General features: G+C 64.9%; 4 protein-coding genes across 4 annotated transcripts; 1 reads left to right on the top strand and 3 right to left on the bottom strand.

Moving 5' to 3' along the window:
* Positions 1 to 3,946: 3,946 nt before the first annotated feature.
* EMIHUDRAFT_228972 (hypothetical protein) lies at positions 3,947 to 6,114 on the bottom strand (the record flags this gene model as incomplete). Its single annotated transcript, XM_005786279.1, has 3 exons — positions 3,947 to 4,942; positions 5,668 to 5,940; positions 6,046 to 6,114. The coding sequence occupies 3 exons, from the start codon at positions 6,112 to 6,114 to the stop codon at positions 3,947 to 3,949; spliced, it is 1,338 nt and encodes a 445-aa protein (XP_005786336.1).
* A 1,155-nt stretch (positions 6,115 to 7,269) lies between these two features.
* On the bottom strand, positions 7,270 to 8,679 carry EMIHUDRAFT_228970 (hypothetical protein; the record flags this gene model as incomplete). Its single annotated transcript, XM_005786278.1, has 3 exons — positions 7,270 to 7,329; positions 7,523 to 8,019; positions 8,094 to 8,679. The coding sequence occupies 3 exons, from the start codon at positions 8,677 to 8,679 to the stop codon at positions 7,270 to 7,272; spliced, it is 1,143 nt and encodes a 380-aa protein (XP_005786335.1).
* Positions 8,680 to 8,830: 151 nt separating this feature from the next.
* EMIHUDRAFT_363634 (hypothetical protein) lies at positions 8,831 to 10,163 on the bottom strand. Its single transcript, XM_005786277.1, has 2 exons — positions 9,852 to 10,163; positions 8,831 to 9,785 (listed from the first exon to the last, which is right to left on the bottom strand). The coding sequence occupies exons 1-2, from the start codon at positions 10,143 to 10,145 to the stop codon at positions 9,030 to 9,032; spliced, it is 1,050 nt and encodes a 349-aa protein (XP_005786334.1). The 5' UTR covers positions 10,146 to 10,163; the 3' UTR covers positions 8,831 to 9,029.
* Positions 10,164 to 13,550: 3,387 nt separating this feature from the next.
* EMIHUDRAFT_228967 (hypothetical protein) lies at positions 13,551 to 15,567 on the top strand (the record flags this gene model as incomplete). The annotated part of the gene is made up of 5 exons (XM_005786276.1): positions 13,551 to 13,865; positions 14,287 to 14,585; positions 14,778 to 14,870; positions 15,027 to 15,069; positions 15,250 to 15,567. The coding sequence occupies 5 exons, from the start codon at positions 13,551 to 13,553 to the stop codon at positions 15,565 to 15,567; spliced, it is 1,068 nt and encodes a 355-aa protein (XP_005786333.1).
* Between the last annotated feature and the right edge of the window lie 1,001 nt (positions 15,568 to 16,568).

Genomic DNA, 16,568 nt, shown 5'->3' with positions numbered 1-16,568 from the left:
CGCTGCAGGCTCGAGCCGCTCGACTTCTGGAAAACCTTGGCCAGCGTGGTGCGTAGGAGGTTAGGGTTCGGGTTAGAGTTAGGGTTAGGGTTAGGGGTAGGGTTAGGGGTAGGGTTAGGGTTAGGGTTAGCCTTGGCCAGCGTGGTGCGCAGGAGGCCGAACATCTTGCGGCTGCGCTGGCGAGACCCCTCGTCGAGCTGCACCTGAGCGACGAGGAGGCGGGCACGCGCCTTCGGCTGTGCGGCTGCGGCGGAAAGCGCGGGCTAGTCCGGCGGCGGCGGCAGTGGCGGCGGCGGCAGTGGCGGCGGCGGCAGTGGCGGCGGCGCACCCTCGGCGAGGGACGGTTGCGCTCCTTGTGCTCCCTCGAGCCCGCCTCGCCATCCGCTCGGCCCCTCGAGCCAGCCTCGCCCCCCTCGGATCGCTCCGAGTCGCCCGCGTGCCGCGTTCGCTTCCGCGGGGCGTCGCCCTCCTCCTTTGTGTCCATCGGTGTGGCGTCGGCCGCTTTGCCTCCGCCGTCGCCGCCGTCGGTCGCGGTCGCGTCGGCCGGCTCGCTCGCCAGCGGAGCCGGCGCCGCATCGTCCCCGCGGCCGCGCTTTTCGCCCGCGCGGTACCCACGCAGTTCGAGGTGGCGCAGCTCGAGAGAGACATGCCGATGCTTTTGCGTGAGGTCGCCAAGCCGCTGGCGGGCGATGAGCTTGGATCGCGCCGCCTTCTCCGTCAGAGCGCGGACCCGCTTCTCCGTCTCCTCGCCGGCGGCGGCGTCGGCGGACTCAAACATTGTACTTTTTTCACTCTTTGGGCAGCGGGGCTTGGTGGCGGAGAGAGTGAGGGCACACCGCTGGCGGAAAAAACAAAACAGAGCTCACACATCTGCGAGGCGCGGCCGCCCTGTGCGGCCCGATGGGGAGGAGTGGGGCGGACTGACGGGGATCGGCTTCTTACTTACACAGCCCTTCCTTGTTTGTTGCACTTGCATGCAGCGAGCCCGCTCCAACCCACCCGCGCCAGGTCTCGGGTTTGACGCATGGGATCACTCCCGCGAGACCCTTGAACTAGCCGGGGCAGTCGGAGAAGGGAGGGGCAACTCCGTGCACTGACGGTCGGCCGTCACAGAAAACACGCCTGCGTGGATCGCGTCACACCAATCCTCGCTCGCTACCCAACGCGGCCAAAGGATATCCACCTCGAGAAATTTACAACAAAACTCCCTCGCACGACACTGGGCGAGAACCTCGAGAACCTCGATCGGTCCGGGCACCCGCCCGCCCGTCTGTCTCCCCGCATTTTGCTACTGCATGCGCGCTGAACGCAACCCCCCCCCCCCCCCTCCCTCCTTTCTCCCAGTAAGCTAAAAGTGTGGTGTGTATGGTATGGTAGACCGTTAAGCTAAAACTACCTACCGTTGCCGCCGGGTTCGATTAGGAGACACACATGCCTCGAGACCCAGATCCCACCCGATGTTGTGCTGACGTCGACATCACAGCAAGGATTTACGCCATCGTTCACGGGCACGCTGACAACCCCTTCTGGGTGACGTTTGGCGCTGGTGCGGCGAAGGTCGTGCAGCGCTGCGGGGGGGAGAGTGGCGCTGTCCATTCCTCACGCTTCCCTGCTGTTCCACAGGCGCTGCCAACGTGCTCCTCCTCCCTAACCTACATGATGATGGGGTACGATATTCAAGCGACCGTGACCGCCATCGACGAGGTGTACGGCGTAGCAAGTGCGACATAGGTCGATATTACGTTGGACAACGACCCTTCTGTCTCTCGCGGTAGGCGTGCGAGCAGGCCGATGGAGTCGTGCTGACCATCCCGTACTCGACCACCGAAGAACGGCAGCCCATCGCCAATGCAATCAACCGCTGCTCAGCCGCTAGGCCCGACTTGAAGTTCCTTCTCGCCAACACCGACACCGCTCTCAACTTTGGGGTGAAGTTCCTTACTGGACGACTCAAACCATCGTGGGACGGATACGTTGGCTCAGCCAACTATGACCAGGGCGGGGTGTGCGGTCGAATTGCCCTCAGCGACGACCTCGACGCGGCGGTCCGCGACCGGGTGGATGCCGGAGCCACCCCCACCAAGCCCGTCGAGATTTACTGGCAGCCGGAAGAGCTGTCCAACTACGGAATCGAGCAGAGGAAGAAAGGCATTGTGGACGCCATCGGCGATCGCGGCGTAGTTTCTGTGACAAGCGACCCCAGCACCGTCTCCTCGAGCAACTACGTGATTGCCCTCGGTGTGGGCGCCGCGGCGAACCTGACAAAAGCTGGCGTCGGTGTGGATCTTCAATGTGGCGACGATCAGGCGCACGCACGCACGCACGCTGCCGCCGCGCTCTTTGCGGGATGCGCACCCACACACCGAGGCTGACACCTTTCTCTACAATAGGACCGCGGGGAGCTTGCCTACTACGGGCAGACTGTCTACGCGCAGGGCCTCCAAGCCACCGGGCTGCTGTACGCATCGCTTGGCTCGGTCGATGCGGTCGGTGTCGTCTCAACTGAGAGTGGTGAGCTCTTCGCTAGCCACAGCAGAGTGCAGCCATACGCGCCGCTGCCATGTGCGCCCACGCTATCCGTGATCACGCATGCCTACCCGGGCACAACGGAGTTTTGGGCTAAGTGGGAGCAGGCGGCACGGTCCGCCGCCGAAGAATTTACCGTGCGCTGGAACTCCACGGGGTACGATCCGACTGCTCACGCCGCTGCCATAGAAGAGGCTTGTGCGTTGTCCGATGCAATCGTGGTGACGGTCCCGTACCAATCCAACGCGGGGTACGAGGAGGTGCACGCAGCCATCGAGAGCTGCCTCGACCAGCGGCCGACGGTGCCAATCGTGACCGCGAACACCGATGGCTACCACAACCCGCGCATTTTATCGTACGTCGGACCGCACAACTTCATCATGGGGCGCCAGTGTGGCCTGGCCCCCATGGGGAGCGGCATCAGCCAGCTGTCCGGTAGCGCTGCGCCCGGAGAAATGCCGGAGGATCTCGCCTCGGTCCTGCGTGTGCTCGTCTACCAGAGCCCCGGAGAGAGATCGAACTCAGGAATCGCTAGCCGGTACGAGGGCATCTCCCACAGGTCGTCAGCAATGGGTGTTGAAAGCGCCCGCTACACTTCAGCCGATGACATACGCAGCGAGGCCGCGGCAGCTTCTCACCCGTTTGTGATTGCGCTCGGTAACGGGGCGTTCGGAGAGCTGCAGGAGGCAGGGGTGGCAGTGGACTTTGTGTGTGGGGACAATCTGGAGCCGAGTGTCCCCCATTACGGCCAGGACGTTTGGTCGCAGGGCGCAGGCGCCGTCCTGCAAGCTATTGTTGCGACACGGGGCCCATGGCTGGGTGCCATCGGGAACGCAATGCAGGGGACCCATCAAAGCGGCGCGTTGCCGAGCGAAAAGTACAGAGAGTTTGTGGACGGGAGCAGCGGCGCGTCTGGAGGAGTCGACGACGACGAGAGCAGTGGGGGAGGCGGGGGAGGGGACGACGACGACTGGGGTTCGTTCGCGCAGCCCGGCCACCCACTTCGAGCCTTGGAATGCCGAGAACGGGCTAACCAAGTCCTCCTCCGCGCTTAGGCTTGTTCGACGATGACGACACCGACCTCGCTGTTGCGCTCGGCGTTGGGCTGGGGGTGGCCGTCCCGCTGACCATCCTGCTCGTGTATCTCCTCGTCCGCCGCGCACGGGTGATGCGTTCGCAGCCGCCGGACATCCTCATGGTGAGGTCTGGGGGCACAGTAGAGCCTTGACGCTTGAGAGATGCGTGCACGGCAATCCCAATCGGCATTGTGAGAGCAACCCCAGTTCTCAAGATTTCTAGGTCCATTATTGTACGTGTACCGTCAATTCGCATGTTATTGTTAAGAGTTCAAATAAATATGATTGTTTGTTGTGTGCACAGAGACAGTCTGGAGAGAGACGAGAGTGCGACGAACCTGCTCTTAACTGTGGTCCGTGCCCTCCGTGTCGGGAGCGGACAACGGCTCCCCCAGACCACTGCTCGCCGACCGTCCTCCGACCGGCTCGCTCGAGGGACGGTACGCGTACAGAGGGAGCTCGCAGCAGAGCAGCAGCTTGGCGCGACGCGGCAGCAGCCGGTACAGCTGTGGCGGCAGCAGCCACAGTGGTGGCGTCCTCTCAAAGTAGACCTCGTACTGCGCCTGCGCCTCGCCGCCATCGTACCATCGCACCGCGTTCTGCCCCTCTGCTTGCGGGATTCCCGTGAAGAGCGTTAACACCGCGAGCGTGAAGAGAGGAGAGGCGACCGTCCACCAGCCGGCGGGAGCGGCACGAAAGACCGGCGCCCCTGCCACGTAGACGCCTATCCACAGCAGCACCTCGCCGCAGAAGTTGGGGTGGCGGGAGAAGCGCCACAGCCCGCGGTCGCACACACGACGGCGATTGGCCTGGTCTGCCCGGAAGAGATACTTTTGCACGTCTGCGACGACCTGAACCGCAAAGCCCAAGCCAAAGAGAGCCCAACCGACGTAATCCGCCGCCGAAAGGGTGGGCGAGGCGAGGTGGCCCGCTGAATTGATGAAGATGACCGAAGATGAAACGACGAACACCCAGAGCATTTGCCAGACCCAGAAGATCAGGAAGACGAGCGGCCGCTCCCTCACGGTGTCGAACCTGGCGTCCTTGCCGCGCTGAAGCACGCGGTAGAGCAGGAAGGCGGCGAGCTCTGTCCGCGAGACGGCCACGAGGCAGCTCACAACAATCTGGCGCGCGCCAATGTCCTCCGCAAGGAGCAGCGTCAGCACGGCCAGCACGACAAAGTTCAGGCTGCCCGCCAGATCCGTGATCTTGTCGAACTGAAGCGCCGCCGCGACGGCGAAGCATGCGAGCTGAAGGCCGACGGTGACGCCAAGGCAGAGGATGTACGCGAAGCCGATCGGATCGTCGTCGCGCCACGACATGCCGGACGGTTCAAGTACCTCGGGCGGCAGCACGCACCGCGCAGCACACTTCGCAGCGGGATTCCGGCGAGGCTTCCTGGAGCTGTACTCAGCATGCGGGCGCCGCTAGAAAAAGAATTTTACCAGAGAATTTAACATGGTGTGTTCGAAGAGAGAGTGGACCTGAGCAACAACATGACCTGCAGGCAAATGATCGGAGTGGGAGTCAGAAATGTGGTCCTTGCGCGAGGGGAGCTCGATAGACTCGAGGGGCCAGGATATGCAGCAAGGAGGGCGGAGCTGCGCCGAAAGGCGAAAGAAGCCGAGAGAACAAGGGAACGGCAGGCGGCGGCGGCGCAGGACGAGGCAGAAGAGAATGACGCGACAGAGGAGGAAGTGACAAGGGAGAGAACGACGAGAGTGGGACGGCCGCGAGGTGGCATGAAGGTTGCAGCGAGAATCGGCGAGAGACTGCGAAAAGAGATAGGAAGAGGCAGACTCCCTAGGGTGGGCGACGGCTAGCGCATCACACTCCTCTCCTTAAAAAATCCCTGTGTGGTGGCGGCGTGCCGTCCTCCCATCCCTCCCTTGGGTTGTCTGTTTTCTTTCTTTCTTTCTGTGCTCAGATGGGAGCTCGATAGACTCGAGGGGCCAGGATACGCCGCGAGGAGGACGGAGTTGCGCCGAAAGGCGAAAGAAGCCGCGAGAACAAGGGACCGGCAGGCGGCGGCGTCACAGGACGAGGCAGAAGAGAACGACGCGACAGAGGAGGAAATGACAACGTTGACCACGACCTTGAACTTGCCCTCCATCATGAGGGTCATGGTCGACATGTCCCCGTCGTACGCCTGCCCGAGCGCCGCCTGCAGCGCACCAACCTTGCCCGGTGTGGGCACGGTCACGGTGCGCGTGCCTCCACCCTGCTCCACCACGGTGACCTCGACCGAGCCTGGCGGCACGTCGTCAATCTGGATCGCAAAGTCGCCGAGCTCTCCCAGAGTCGCCTCATCGTTGGTCAGGCCCTTGAAGAACTCGGCCTACGGCATCGAGCAATCCCCAAACACGAAAGCCGTGTTCTCCTCCGTGGTAACGATCCCGCTGGGCAGCAGCATCTCGGCAATCACTGAGCCTACATCGCGCACAAGCCGGTGGCCGTCGATGTCGAATACGTGCGAGACGCCCTTAGGCAGACGCAGCTCGACGGTAGGCATGGAGACAGACAACTGGCAAACTCGCCCCCGGCTCGGCTCAACTCGTTGTTCCCGCCCCGGACGAATAAAAATCCAGTGGTAGATTCGGAAGTTATAAAAGCTACTAGTACGTACACTGAAAAAGCCGCAAGGCGCAGAACCCTCCCGGAAAAAGCCTGTATCTCGGCTATATGTTTGTCTCGCGCCTTGCTATGCTGTAACTCGGTCAGACAGATGGGGGGGGGGGGGGGGAGAGAGAGAGAGATGTGCCGATCGAAGCGAAGGCTAGAGTGCAGGGCACTTGGAGCACTTGCAGAGGGGGTAGTCTCCCGCCGCAAGCAGCGCCGGCCCCACCGCCCCGCGCGGATGCCTAAGAGGCCTGCTGGGCGGCAGCCGCCCCCAGACCGTTCGGTGGCAGCCAGTGAGGCGGTGCCCTGCTCGCTCGCGCCGCAGATCGCTCGAGCTCCGCAGCGAGTTTTTTCCCGCCGGGTTTGGCGTTTCGCGTCGGCGGTCGTGCATGCGAAGCACCACGCGAACGCCTGCTCTAACCAGAACAGAGCGTGCAAGTACTACAAGCTGACGAGCGACAACGATGGGGAGGCCTTCCGCTGGACCAGCAACTACCAGATCATCAGCAAGGTGTACCTGAAGAAGCACTCCAGTCTGCCTCTCTGCTATTCTCTCAGTGCGACAGACAAGAAGATGGTGACGTCCACCATGAAGAAGATGGTGGGACCGGAGGCAGAGTAGAGACTAGAGTATGTGCAGCAGAGTCCTGCTGGTCTCCTCTTGATAGTGTCATAAGTGTGGCTGGTGTGTGTCAGAGCCTGACAGCACCCCGACAGCACCACCTGACAGCACCTGACAGCAACAGCCCAACGTCTGACAGCAGCAGCAGCCTGACAGCTCTGACAGCTCCGACAGCGTCTGACAGCAACACCCGACAGCCCTGACAGCACCCGACAGCTACAGAGCCCCTCGACTGTCAGACACGCACCCGACAGCACCCGACAGCACTGACAGCACCCGACAGCTGGTCTGACAGAGGCACCTGACAGTGCCTGACAGCTGCCCGACAGCCCGACAGATCACCTGACAGCACCTCTGACAGCCTGACAGCCAGGGCTCAGATAAATAAATAAAAACGGTCACAAACTCTGAGACGAGATGGGATTTTTAGGGACATGTGTCCCCCGCCCTGCTGTGTGGTCCCCTCGAGAGGTGGTCGGTGGTCCCCTGACCGAAGCTCCATCGCGATAAAAGGAAACATGCGTGGGACGCTGTCCGTCTCCCAATTTTGTGCTTCTTTTCGAAGATCACATCATCATCACCGAGGACCACGCACGACGGGGGGCACGAAGTGGAACACCTGCAGCGGCGCGGCGGGCGCCGCCGCGGGCGCCACGACTCGCCCTCGCTTTTCGTCGACGAGGAAGGGGCCGAGCCGGATCGCCGCGCTCGCGGGCCCTGCATGCAGGCAGAGGAGCTGCAGCGGGGTGCCGTCGGCGGGCGAGACGGCCTGCACCCGCTTGCCCGTGAACTCGGCGACGAGGAGGCGGCCCCTGCAGACGGCGACGGCGGAAGGCCGGCGGTACTCTCCCGGCCGGCTGCCCCGCCGCCCGAAGGAGCGGCGGAAGAGTCCGTCCGAGGCGGAGAAGACCTGGACGCGGTGGTTGAGCATGTCCGCGACATACACCTCTCCGCCGTGCTCGACCAGCCCGTCGGGCGACTTGAGATGGCCGGCAGCGGCGCCGCCGCGCGGCGTGGTGCCCGCGTCGCGGCCGAAGCGGAACCGGAAGGCGAGCGTGCCGGCGTCGAAGGCGGACACCGCGTGGCCCTCTGCGACGTAGAGCAGTGTGGAGTCACCCTCGCCGAGCGCCAGCGCACCCGGGCTCATGAGGCGCCCCTCGCCGGTGCCGAAGCCGCCTAGAGGCAAGGTTCTGCGAAGCTTCAGGGAAGGCCCCGAGAGGCGTCCCGTCGGTCCCCAAAGCTGCCGACACTGCCCACGAGCGCCCAAGCGACGGTGGCGTCGGCAGCACTCACGCAGCGTCGGAGCTTATAGACTCGATCCGCGCCCGCGTCGCTCACAAACAGGTGCTGCTCCGGCCCGGCGGGCCAGCGCGAGGGCATGCCTCCGCCTGAGCCGCCGGAAGCCAGGAGGGCCAGTCCGCACGGGCCGGTGGAGCCGCGTGGGTTTGGCATCAGCACGCCGGGAGCCATCAACACGGGCCGTTCCGGAGTGGCAAAGAGCCACTCCACGCCCTCGTTCCTCGCCTGCCAAAGGCCCAAGGTCGCGCCGTCGGGGCAGACGACCCGCAAGCGGTCCTTCTCGCCGATGAGGAGGGAGCCATCGCCGTCGGCAAGCGCCAGGGCGCTCGCGTGGTGCAGGTGACTCCGACCACTGCCGCGTGTGCCGAAGGACGAAAACGGCTCAAGCAGCCTCAACGCGTCTCGCCGGACGTTGGCCGAATGCCGCAGAGCGCGTGAGAGTTTGGCGCACGCGTACAGGTCACAGAGTCCGAGGTTGCCGAGGATGCAGGAGAGGAGGTCCGGAGGAAGGCTTGACAGGCTCGTCGAGTGCTTCATGGCAGGCAAATTCTTTTCCGCGGGATTCACAGCACAAGCTTGCCTGTGGCGGCTTCAGCAGTGCAGTGCGCGATGTGAAATAAAGCTAAAAAGTGAGGCGTGGTCTGTCTACAAGACTCAAGTGCTCCAAGTCGGACTCGCCAGGTATGCAGGTTTGGGCCCAACGGGCGAAACGCTGAAGAAAAAACAACGAAGGCCGCACATCGTACACGTACACGGTCCACCAGCTCAGGCACTCCTCCTCACGACCACCACCGTGCGCTGTGCAGACTACACCTCCGCCGCTGCCTCACCTGTACGCCGCCATACACCTGCACGCCAGCCGCGTCACCCACCTACGCCAACCCCCCTCAGAGGAGCGGGCGGCTCGCCTCGGTCCGCCGCGTGGGCAGCAGGAAGAAGACATACGTCTCCCGCTTGTACGCGAGGTACACCTGCTCGCCGCCCCACCGCTCGTCGCTCCGCTTCTCGAGCAGCGGGACGCCCGAGACGTAGTTGAGCAGCAGGTAGACGAAGACGGGCGAAGCGGCGCTCAGGAAGCCCGCGCCGACGAACGCGCCCGTCGCGTCGCCGCTGCCGAATGCGCTCGCACACAGCACAAACTGCCCCGTCCAGAGCAGCCACTCCCCAAAGTAGTTTGGGTGGCGCGAGTAGCGCCACAGGCCGACGTCGATGTACCGCCCCTTGGACGACGGCAGCGCGCGCCACGCCGCCTTTTGGCGGTCGGCGACCACCTCGATCCCGAAGCCGACGCACCAGACGCAGACGCCGACGCCGTCGAGCCAGCCAAACGCAGGCTGCTCCGCCGGGTCGCGGGCGTTGGCCGCCCACACGGCGAGCCCGGTCAGGAAGCACCACGCACCCTGGATGTTCCACGTCCCGAAGAAGGCGACGAAGTACGGCTTGAGCGAGTCGAAGCGGCCATCTTTGCTGTCGCGGCGGATTCGCTGGAAGAGGAAGGAGCCGAGCCTGGTGCACCAGACGAGCACAAAGGCCGTCGCGACCAGCTGCCTCGCGTGCACGCTCCGCGTGCGCCCAGCCGTGATGCTGAGGGTGCCCACGGCGAGGAGCGCATACGTGATGGAGCCCGTCAAGTCGTAGTACACCTACGTGTCGAGTCGTACGTGTCACTCCATGATGGTTACGGCTCCATCACCTAGTCACTCCATCACCTCGGTCTGGTACGGAAACGCGTGCAGAGTGCAGACAAGCCACTGGACGGCATGCGAGAACAGCGGCGCGTACAGACCCAGCTCCCACCCGTTGGTAGCGCCGCCCAAGCCCGCGGACAGCCCGCAGAACGCGATCGTGACGAGGATCCAAACCGCCGAGTAAAGGCCGTCGGACGGGTCGCCGGTGGCCAGAAAGAAGTGCCGGCCGCGCGCGGCCGGCTCCTTGCCGCTGGAGAGCGAGGCCGACTCCATGGCCGACGCCGTGGTCGGCGTGGAGTCCGGGGACGAGTCCATGGCCTGCGCTGGCCTCCTTCGCTGGTCGCTCCTTGTCCAAGTTCGCCGTCCCAAAGCTTTTTTTGCGAGTGGTCAGTTGTCGGAGGAGGCGAGAGATGAGCTGACGCGGCCTCTGCGAGTGGAGTCGGGACGCACGGACGAGCCGAGGACGATAGAGAGACCGCGGGGGCGGGCGCGATTCCTCGACCGAAGAGAGCTGGCCCCACCTCCCGGGGAGGGGCGGCGTGGCGATCCAACCAATGCCGCCGCCCTCGCCCGAGGAGTCGGGCACGGGATCGCCGGAGGCGGAGTCAACAGGAGCAGGCAGAGCGGGCGAGACGGCGGCGGGGCCGCGGCCGAAAAAGGCTAGGAGGGGGAGCCGGGCCCCGCATCCGTTGCCCAACCAGCGGAAAGCGAGTGGAGGGAGGACCGAGAGGATAGGAGGGCTCCTCCGGACCGAGGGGGGGAGGCCGAACGGAGAAGCCCCGAGGGGTGACGTCGAGTGAGGATGTACGTCGTGTGCGTGTCTGGTGTTTATTAGCTCCGAGTAGAGGGGGCGCTCCGCTGCTAGGGGAAACCTGGAGCGCGGACTAACCCTCGGAGACCCGTGTTTACTTTACGGCCCTTTCCCTGCGAACGCGCACTCCGGGGCTAGGGCTCTCTTGCCCGCAACCCGATGCCAATCATCCGGCCCGCTGGGTGCGCTTCTTAGCTCCCTGGCCCTGGATGTGCGGTTAATGTGTCTGCACTCCAAGTGCTCCAAGCGCGGTTGAGCATCCCTCCGGGGGCCCCTCTGCGCCGTAGGCTCCGACCCGATTTTTGAGGGCCATGAAATTTAAGGGTTGCTGCGCAAAAGGGGCGGGGCGCGGGCGCGCGCAGCCGCCAGCCCGGCGGGAGCTCTTTTTGCAGATCAGACCTTTCGATGGTTCATGCTTTCGCTTTGTCTATCGCTATCTGCTTCATGACACGACACGCGGTGGTGGGAGCTGGTGGAGCTGTCAGCTGATCGATCCAAGCGGGTGGGGAGTGGGGGGCATGGCTGGGCATGCAGGTCCGCCAGTCGGCCCGGCCTCTGACGTGGTGCTGCCGCTGCATTCGCTGAAGAAGAGAGGTGCGACGGCTTGATTTGGAGGCACTAGAGGCGAGGCCCGAAGGGTGGTTGGGCCGGGCCTTGAGGGGCTGATGGCGCTGGCCAGCGAGGGGTTGTCAGATGTCGTCGTCGTCGTATACTGCTGGCCCTCGCCCTCAGTTGCCAGGGCTGTGGGCTGCAGAATTGGCGTCTGTGGCGTCTACGCAGGCTCTGCAGCGTGATGGCAGGCGGGACTGCGAGGCCGGCGGCAGCGGAAGGAGAGGCTGGGCACGAGCCAGGAACAGGCTGGCCAGGTCCGCAGGTGGCTGCGCTCGGGCGAGGCGCGCGCGCATGGCAGGCCGAGCAGGCTCGGCATATGGTGAACCCCCGATGTCGCGATGGCGGTCCCGCTTTTCCGCGATCATTTCGTCCGTCCAATCGACAAGGAAGCGCTGGATCGCCCATGTTTAGCGTTTGCCAAACTTGTTACGACGTTCTTCTGCTCAATTTGCGTGGTTTTTGCACGGTATTCGGATTTTCGCTATTTGGTCGTGTGTGGGTGTGATTCCGCTTTCCGGGATTAGTCAATGGTATCGCGTCAGCGACGCGGGCGCCTTGCGGGCAGAGCCCTTAGCCACCCTTTGTCTTGCGCGGTCAAATTTTAAACAAAAGCAACGCCAAAAGAATTTTACAACGAAACTCCCTCGCACGACAACTGGGCACGCGCACGGGACTGGCGCGCACTGGCACTAACGCAGGTATACACCACGCACCACGGGAGCCGCCTAAGAGCGACTCCTGCGAGGGCGGCGAGGCACTTAGCTCCGTGCACCCGCCCGCCCCCGCCACAGGCAAGCTCATTCACAATCTGCTCTGCGATGGCCGTGTGAAGAACGAGACTGAGATACGCTGCTTCTGCAGCCCTAGCTGGCCAGTTCTTGGTGGTCCAAGTCACCGCATCGAGGTACTGGGCCCGTGTCAGTTTGTTCTGCAGCACGTTCGCCGCCTTCCAGAGGATCTCGCCGACCCCCTTCCCGAACCCACCGAACGACTCGAACAGCAGCAGCCTGCACGTCGCGACGTCCTTTGTCCTCCCTGGCGTAGCGAAACTCGCCGCCATAGGACGGTATGCGGCGGTCGCCGCCCACCACCCTCCCCCCCGAGTATGCCGTTCAAAAGAATTTTACCACTCGCCCTCGGCTCGCACGACACTAGGCGCACGGCTAGCACCACACTCCTCTCCTTAAATCCCTGTGTGTTGGCGGCGTACCATCCTCCCATCCCTCCCTTGGGTTCTTGCCTTTCTTTCTTTCTTTTGGACACGGGACCGTACAAAAGATTTTTCCGTTTGCGGTCTGTTTCCTCGCGCCGTCGCTCAGAGCGGAGAGAGAGCTTTTTAGCTATACCAAACAAGTCTACCACTTTGTGTCAGAGCGGTGGTTTGAGGCCGATTTCCTCAACTGTCAACCCAAATTTGGGTTGACACAGAAAGATCAATCAAACAACAAAACGCATTCAGAACCCAGAAAGAACACACATACATGCACATGCACTTGGCACAGAAACAAAGAACACACATACATATATACAATATTGCCATTTGCATGTCCTATTTCCTAACTCACATCGCTCTCTCTTCTCTGCTCGCGCACCAGCCACAGCCAGGTCTGGTGCTATAGATTCATCATATTCACTGTCGTCAATCATGAAATGCGAGTGTAAGGCTAGCAACTGGTTGCTGGCCTGTGAGAAGAGCGTCCAAAGACACCTCACACTCACGAACCCACACACACGCGCACGTGATCTCGCCCGTGCCTTGCGGCCGGCGAGACGTTGCTAGAGGCGGAGCCTAGGGTGGAGCAGTCTGCTCTAGCCTCACACGTGGCGTCCCCTGTCGCCTGTTTGTGTTGTTTCTGCTGTTGTTTGTGCCCTTGGCACCGTGGGTGCTGACTCTGGCGGGGGCGACAGGGGGGGGGGGGGGGCGTGGCCCTGAGTAGCGGTACGCTCCACTCGGGATGTGTGGCGGCAGCCCAAGCTGGCTGAGTGTCTTGTGAGTTTGTGTGTCTGTGTGTGTCGCTCGCGCGTGTGTCGTCCTCTTCTGTATGGGGGTGGAGTCGTCCTCTTCTGTCGTCCACCCCCATACCGCGTCTTGGTGACCAGTCAGTAGCGAAGCCAAGCAAGCCGTTCCTGGCCTTTCCCTACTTTCTCTTGACAGAGGACTCACAACCCTCAACCAAGTGGTTGACAGACCCCTTCAACCCCTCAACCACCTCGCGTCCGTGATTATGCCCCCTCGTGCGCGTCCCGAGAGAACGCGCTGGGCCGCGCGATTTCTTTGCGTTGGTGCTGAAAGTGCGATGCACGCCTTGCTCTACGCCGCAGGCACCCTCGCGCCTCGCACGCCTCTCTCCAGCACGAACCTACCCTGCGTCGGCCTCGCCGCGACGCCGAGCAGCGAGCTCCTCGTGGTCGGCACGGCGCACACGCCTTGCCAATCCGCCGCCGAGGTCGAGGCCGTCATCACCGCGGCGAGGCCCGACGTCGTCGTGCTCGAGCTCGACCCGGAGCGCCTCGAGCGGCTCCTCCTGTCCACGCCTGGCACCGCCGAGCGGCGCTACGGCGCCGACTTCGCCGCGGCCGCCAAGGCCGCGAGAGACATTGGCGTGCCGATGGTGCTGGGCGACGTCAAGGCGCGCGACACCGCCGCGGCGCTGCGCGCGGCCGGCCCGCTCGCCGACACCGGCCGAGTCCGCCGCGCCCTCTCCCTCGCCCTCCGCGGCTCCCGCCCCGAGCGCACGCTCCGGCTGCTGCAGCCCGCCTCGGTGGTCGGGAGCCTGCGAGACGACCCGGCGAAGCTGCTGCCGCTGCTCGCGGGCGCGTGGTGGACGGTGCTGCTCGGCGCCGTCGCCGCCTTCACCATGCCGGTGGCCGCCTCCGCGAGCGTGGGCGCAGACGCCGATTGGCTCGCCGCCCTCGCCACCGCGGCGGAGGCGCTCGCCGACGCCGCCGCGCTCGCGCTTGCGGCGCGGGTGCCGGAGGCGCCTCTGCCCGAGGCGCGAGCAGCGCCTCGTCAGCCCGTCTCGCTGTGAGCAGGCGCGGGTGTGGGACGTGCTGCTCCTGCGGCGTGATGAGGCTCTCTCAGCCTCCACCCTCCGTGGCCTCGAGCTCGCGCGCGGGCTGCGGAGCGGGAGGCTGCTGCGCCGCTCGTACACCTTTGCGACGGACCCCGCCGCCCTCGCCCGCGCGCCTCCGCACCCGCGCGGCACGATCCCATTCTTCACGCTCAAGAGGCGAGAGGCAGCGGAGATGCGGCCGAGATGCGGCAGCGACGGAGAGCCCTTCCTCTCGCCTCTATCGGCAGTCTGCCCAAACTCCATCTGCCCCAACTCCTCGTTCCGAGACCCGCCCACCGCCGCGACCTGACCCGAGCCCTGACCCTGACCCTGACCCTGACCCTCCCTCAGGCCCCTCCGGCTCGGCGAGGAGAGGCGCCTCCCTCGCCCTCCGCACCCGTGCCGCTCTGCGCCCCCCCCCGCGGCCTCTCGCATCTCGCAAGCCCCCACCTGCTCCCCACCTGCTCGCAGGCGCCTCTCCCTCTTTGAGCCGCGCTGGCTCGCTCTCCTCGACGCGCTCGCCGCTGCGAATGCGCCGGCCGAGACGCCCGCCCCCAACGCGGCGTCCGACGACCCTTCGAGGCGCGCCCCTCCCCTCTCTCTCCTCACAACACCCACACGCACGCACGCAGTTCGCGCACGCGCATCTGGCCCAGCCCTCTGCACCGCCCTCTGCACCGCCCTGCAAGCCTGCCCCGGCCGCCTCCCCGCGCCCCCCAGGCTGATCAACGTGAGCTTCGGCTGCGTCTTCGCCCTCAACCGCGTCCACACGCCCGCCGGCCCGGCCGACGCCGGCCGGGTGGCGGAGGCGGAGGCGGAGGCGGAGGCGGAGGGCGGAGGCGAGCGCGTGGCGGACGTGCTCCTGCTGCCGGTAGCGCGGAGGGCGCGGGTGGTGCGTGCCGTGGCGGGGAGGCGTCCGGTGAGCGGGGACCGGCGGGTTGAGGTTTGGATCCGCGGCGAGGAGCCGCTGGTGGTGGACGCGGGGTCGCTCGCGCCCGCGGCGGGAGGCTACCTCGCCGGGCGAGTGGCGGAGGGGAGCGAGGCGGACCTCGACTTCGCGCGGCTGGACCTGCCCGGCCGGGAGGAGCTCTCGGAGGGAGGCGAGCCGGCGGGTGAGGGGCCGGTGCGCGTCGTCTCCGTCGTGGGGCTCGCGCACGCGAATGGGGTGCTCGCGCGGTGCGCGACGATGGGGCTGCGCGACGCGGACGCGCTGGCGAGAGCGGCCGGCGCGGCGGCCGAGCTGGAGTGGGCGGAGTCGTAGACGTATATCAATTCCATTGATCCCTATCAAAACAAAGTGAAAGTGTGTGTCCCTGCGCGCCCGTGCTCGAGGGGCTAGAGGCCGCGCCGAGGCGCGCGCTCCGCGGCGCAGGGCGCAGTCGTCGCGCAGACGGGCCGAAAGGGCCGCGCCCCGCCCCCGCGCGCGCCCCGGCGCCGTCCGCGCGCGCGTGGCGCGCGGGGGCGCCACACACACCCGCCGCCACACTTCATTCAGAGACGTTTTTTACACACTTCACATTCAGATGCTCAGTGTCGAAAGCGTCGTTTTTTTGTTTAAAAGTTTTTATGTTCACGTGTTTTTCGCGTTTTAGCTAATCCGCGAATTAATTACGCCGTAAATTACGGCTTCTTGTCTTCCTCTTCGAAGCCCCGGGGGAACTCACCCTCTCCTGAAGCAACTGATAAAGAAATACAACAACCGCTGGACCGTATGCGCCGCGCCCGCGCCGCCTGTTAACCGCCCGTGCGCCTCGCCGCCGCCAAAGAGGTGACCAAGTGTCTCCGCGGCGCGGTCCTCACGCGACATCAGGTCTCCTGTACATGCGACACCACATAACCATCCTGAAGGTCTGGGCAGAGTGGCCGAGGGCTGCCTTCCACAGAGAAGGGAGACGCCACGAGGGGCGGGGGGTTCACGCGGTCGTCTGGGAGGAGGGGCTAAGCCTTGGGCGCGCTCGAGTCTCGGCGTGGGCATGCAGAGCCTAGGACGGGCGTGTCTAGGAGCGGCTAGGCGAAGACGGGCGGTGCGCCGCGGGCCGCGCACTCTCTGCGCGCGCGCAACTCTCTCGCGCGTCTCTCGCGCGCAAGGGGGAGCGTCTCTCGAGCGGTGTGCCGCAGAGCAAGCACGCACCTTCGTCCCCGCAGCAGCCCCACCACCCTCGCACGTCCGCTTCGTCGCCGCCTGCACGCCGCAACGACAGCCGCGTAAGAGCGCGGCCTCGCAGTCCCCCGCACGAGGGCGGGAGGAGGGGGGGGGGGGGG

The sequence above is a fragment of the Emiliania huxleyi genome, assembly GCF_000372725.1.
Source record: "Emiliania huxleyi CCMP1516 chromosome Unknown EMIHUscaffold_152, whole genome shotgun sequence".
Classification (NCBI taxonomy): Eukaryota; Haptophyta; order Isochrysidales; family Noelaerhabdaceae; genus Emiliania; species Emiliania huxleyi.
This window is presented reverse-complemented; position numbering and strand designations above follow the sequence as displayed.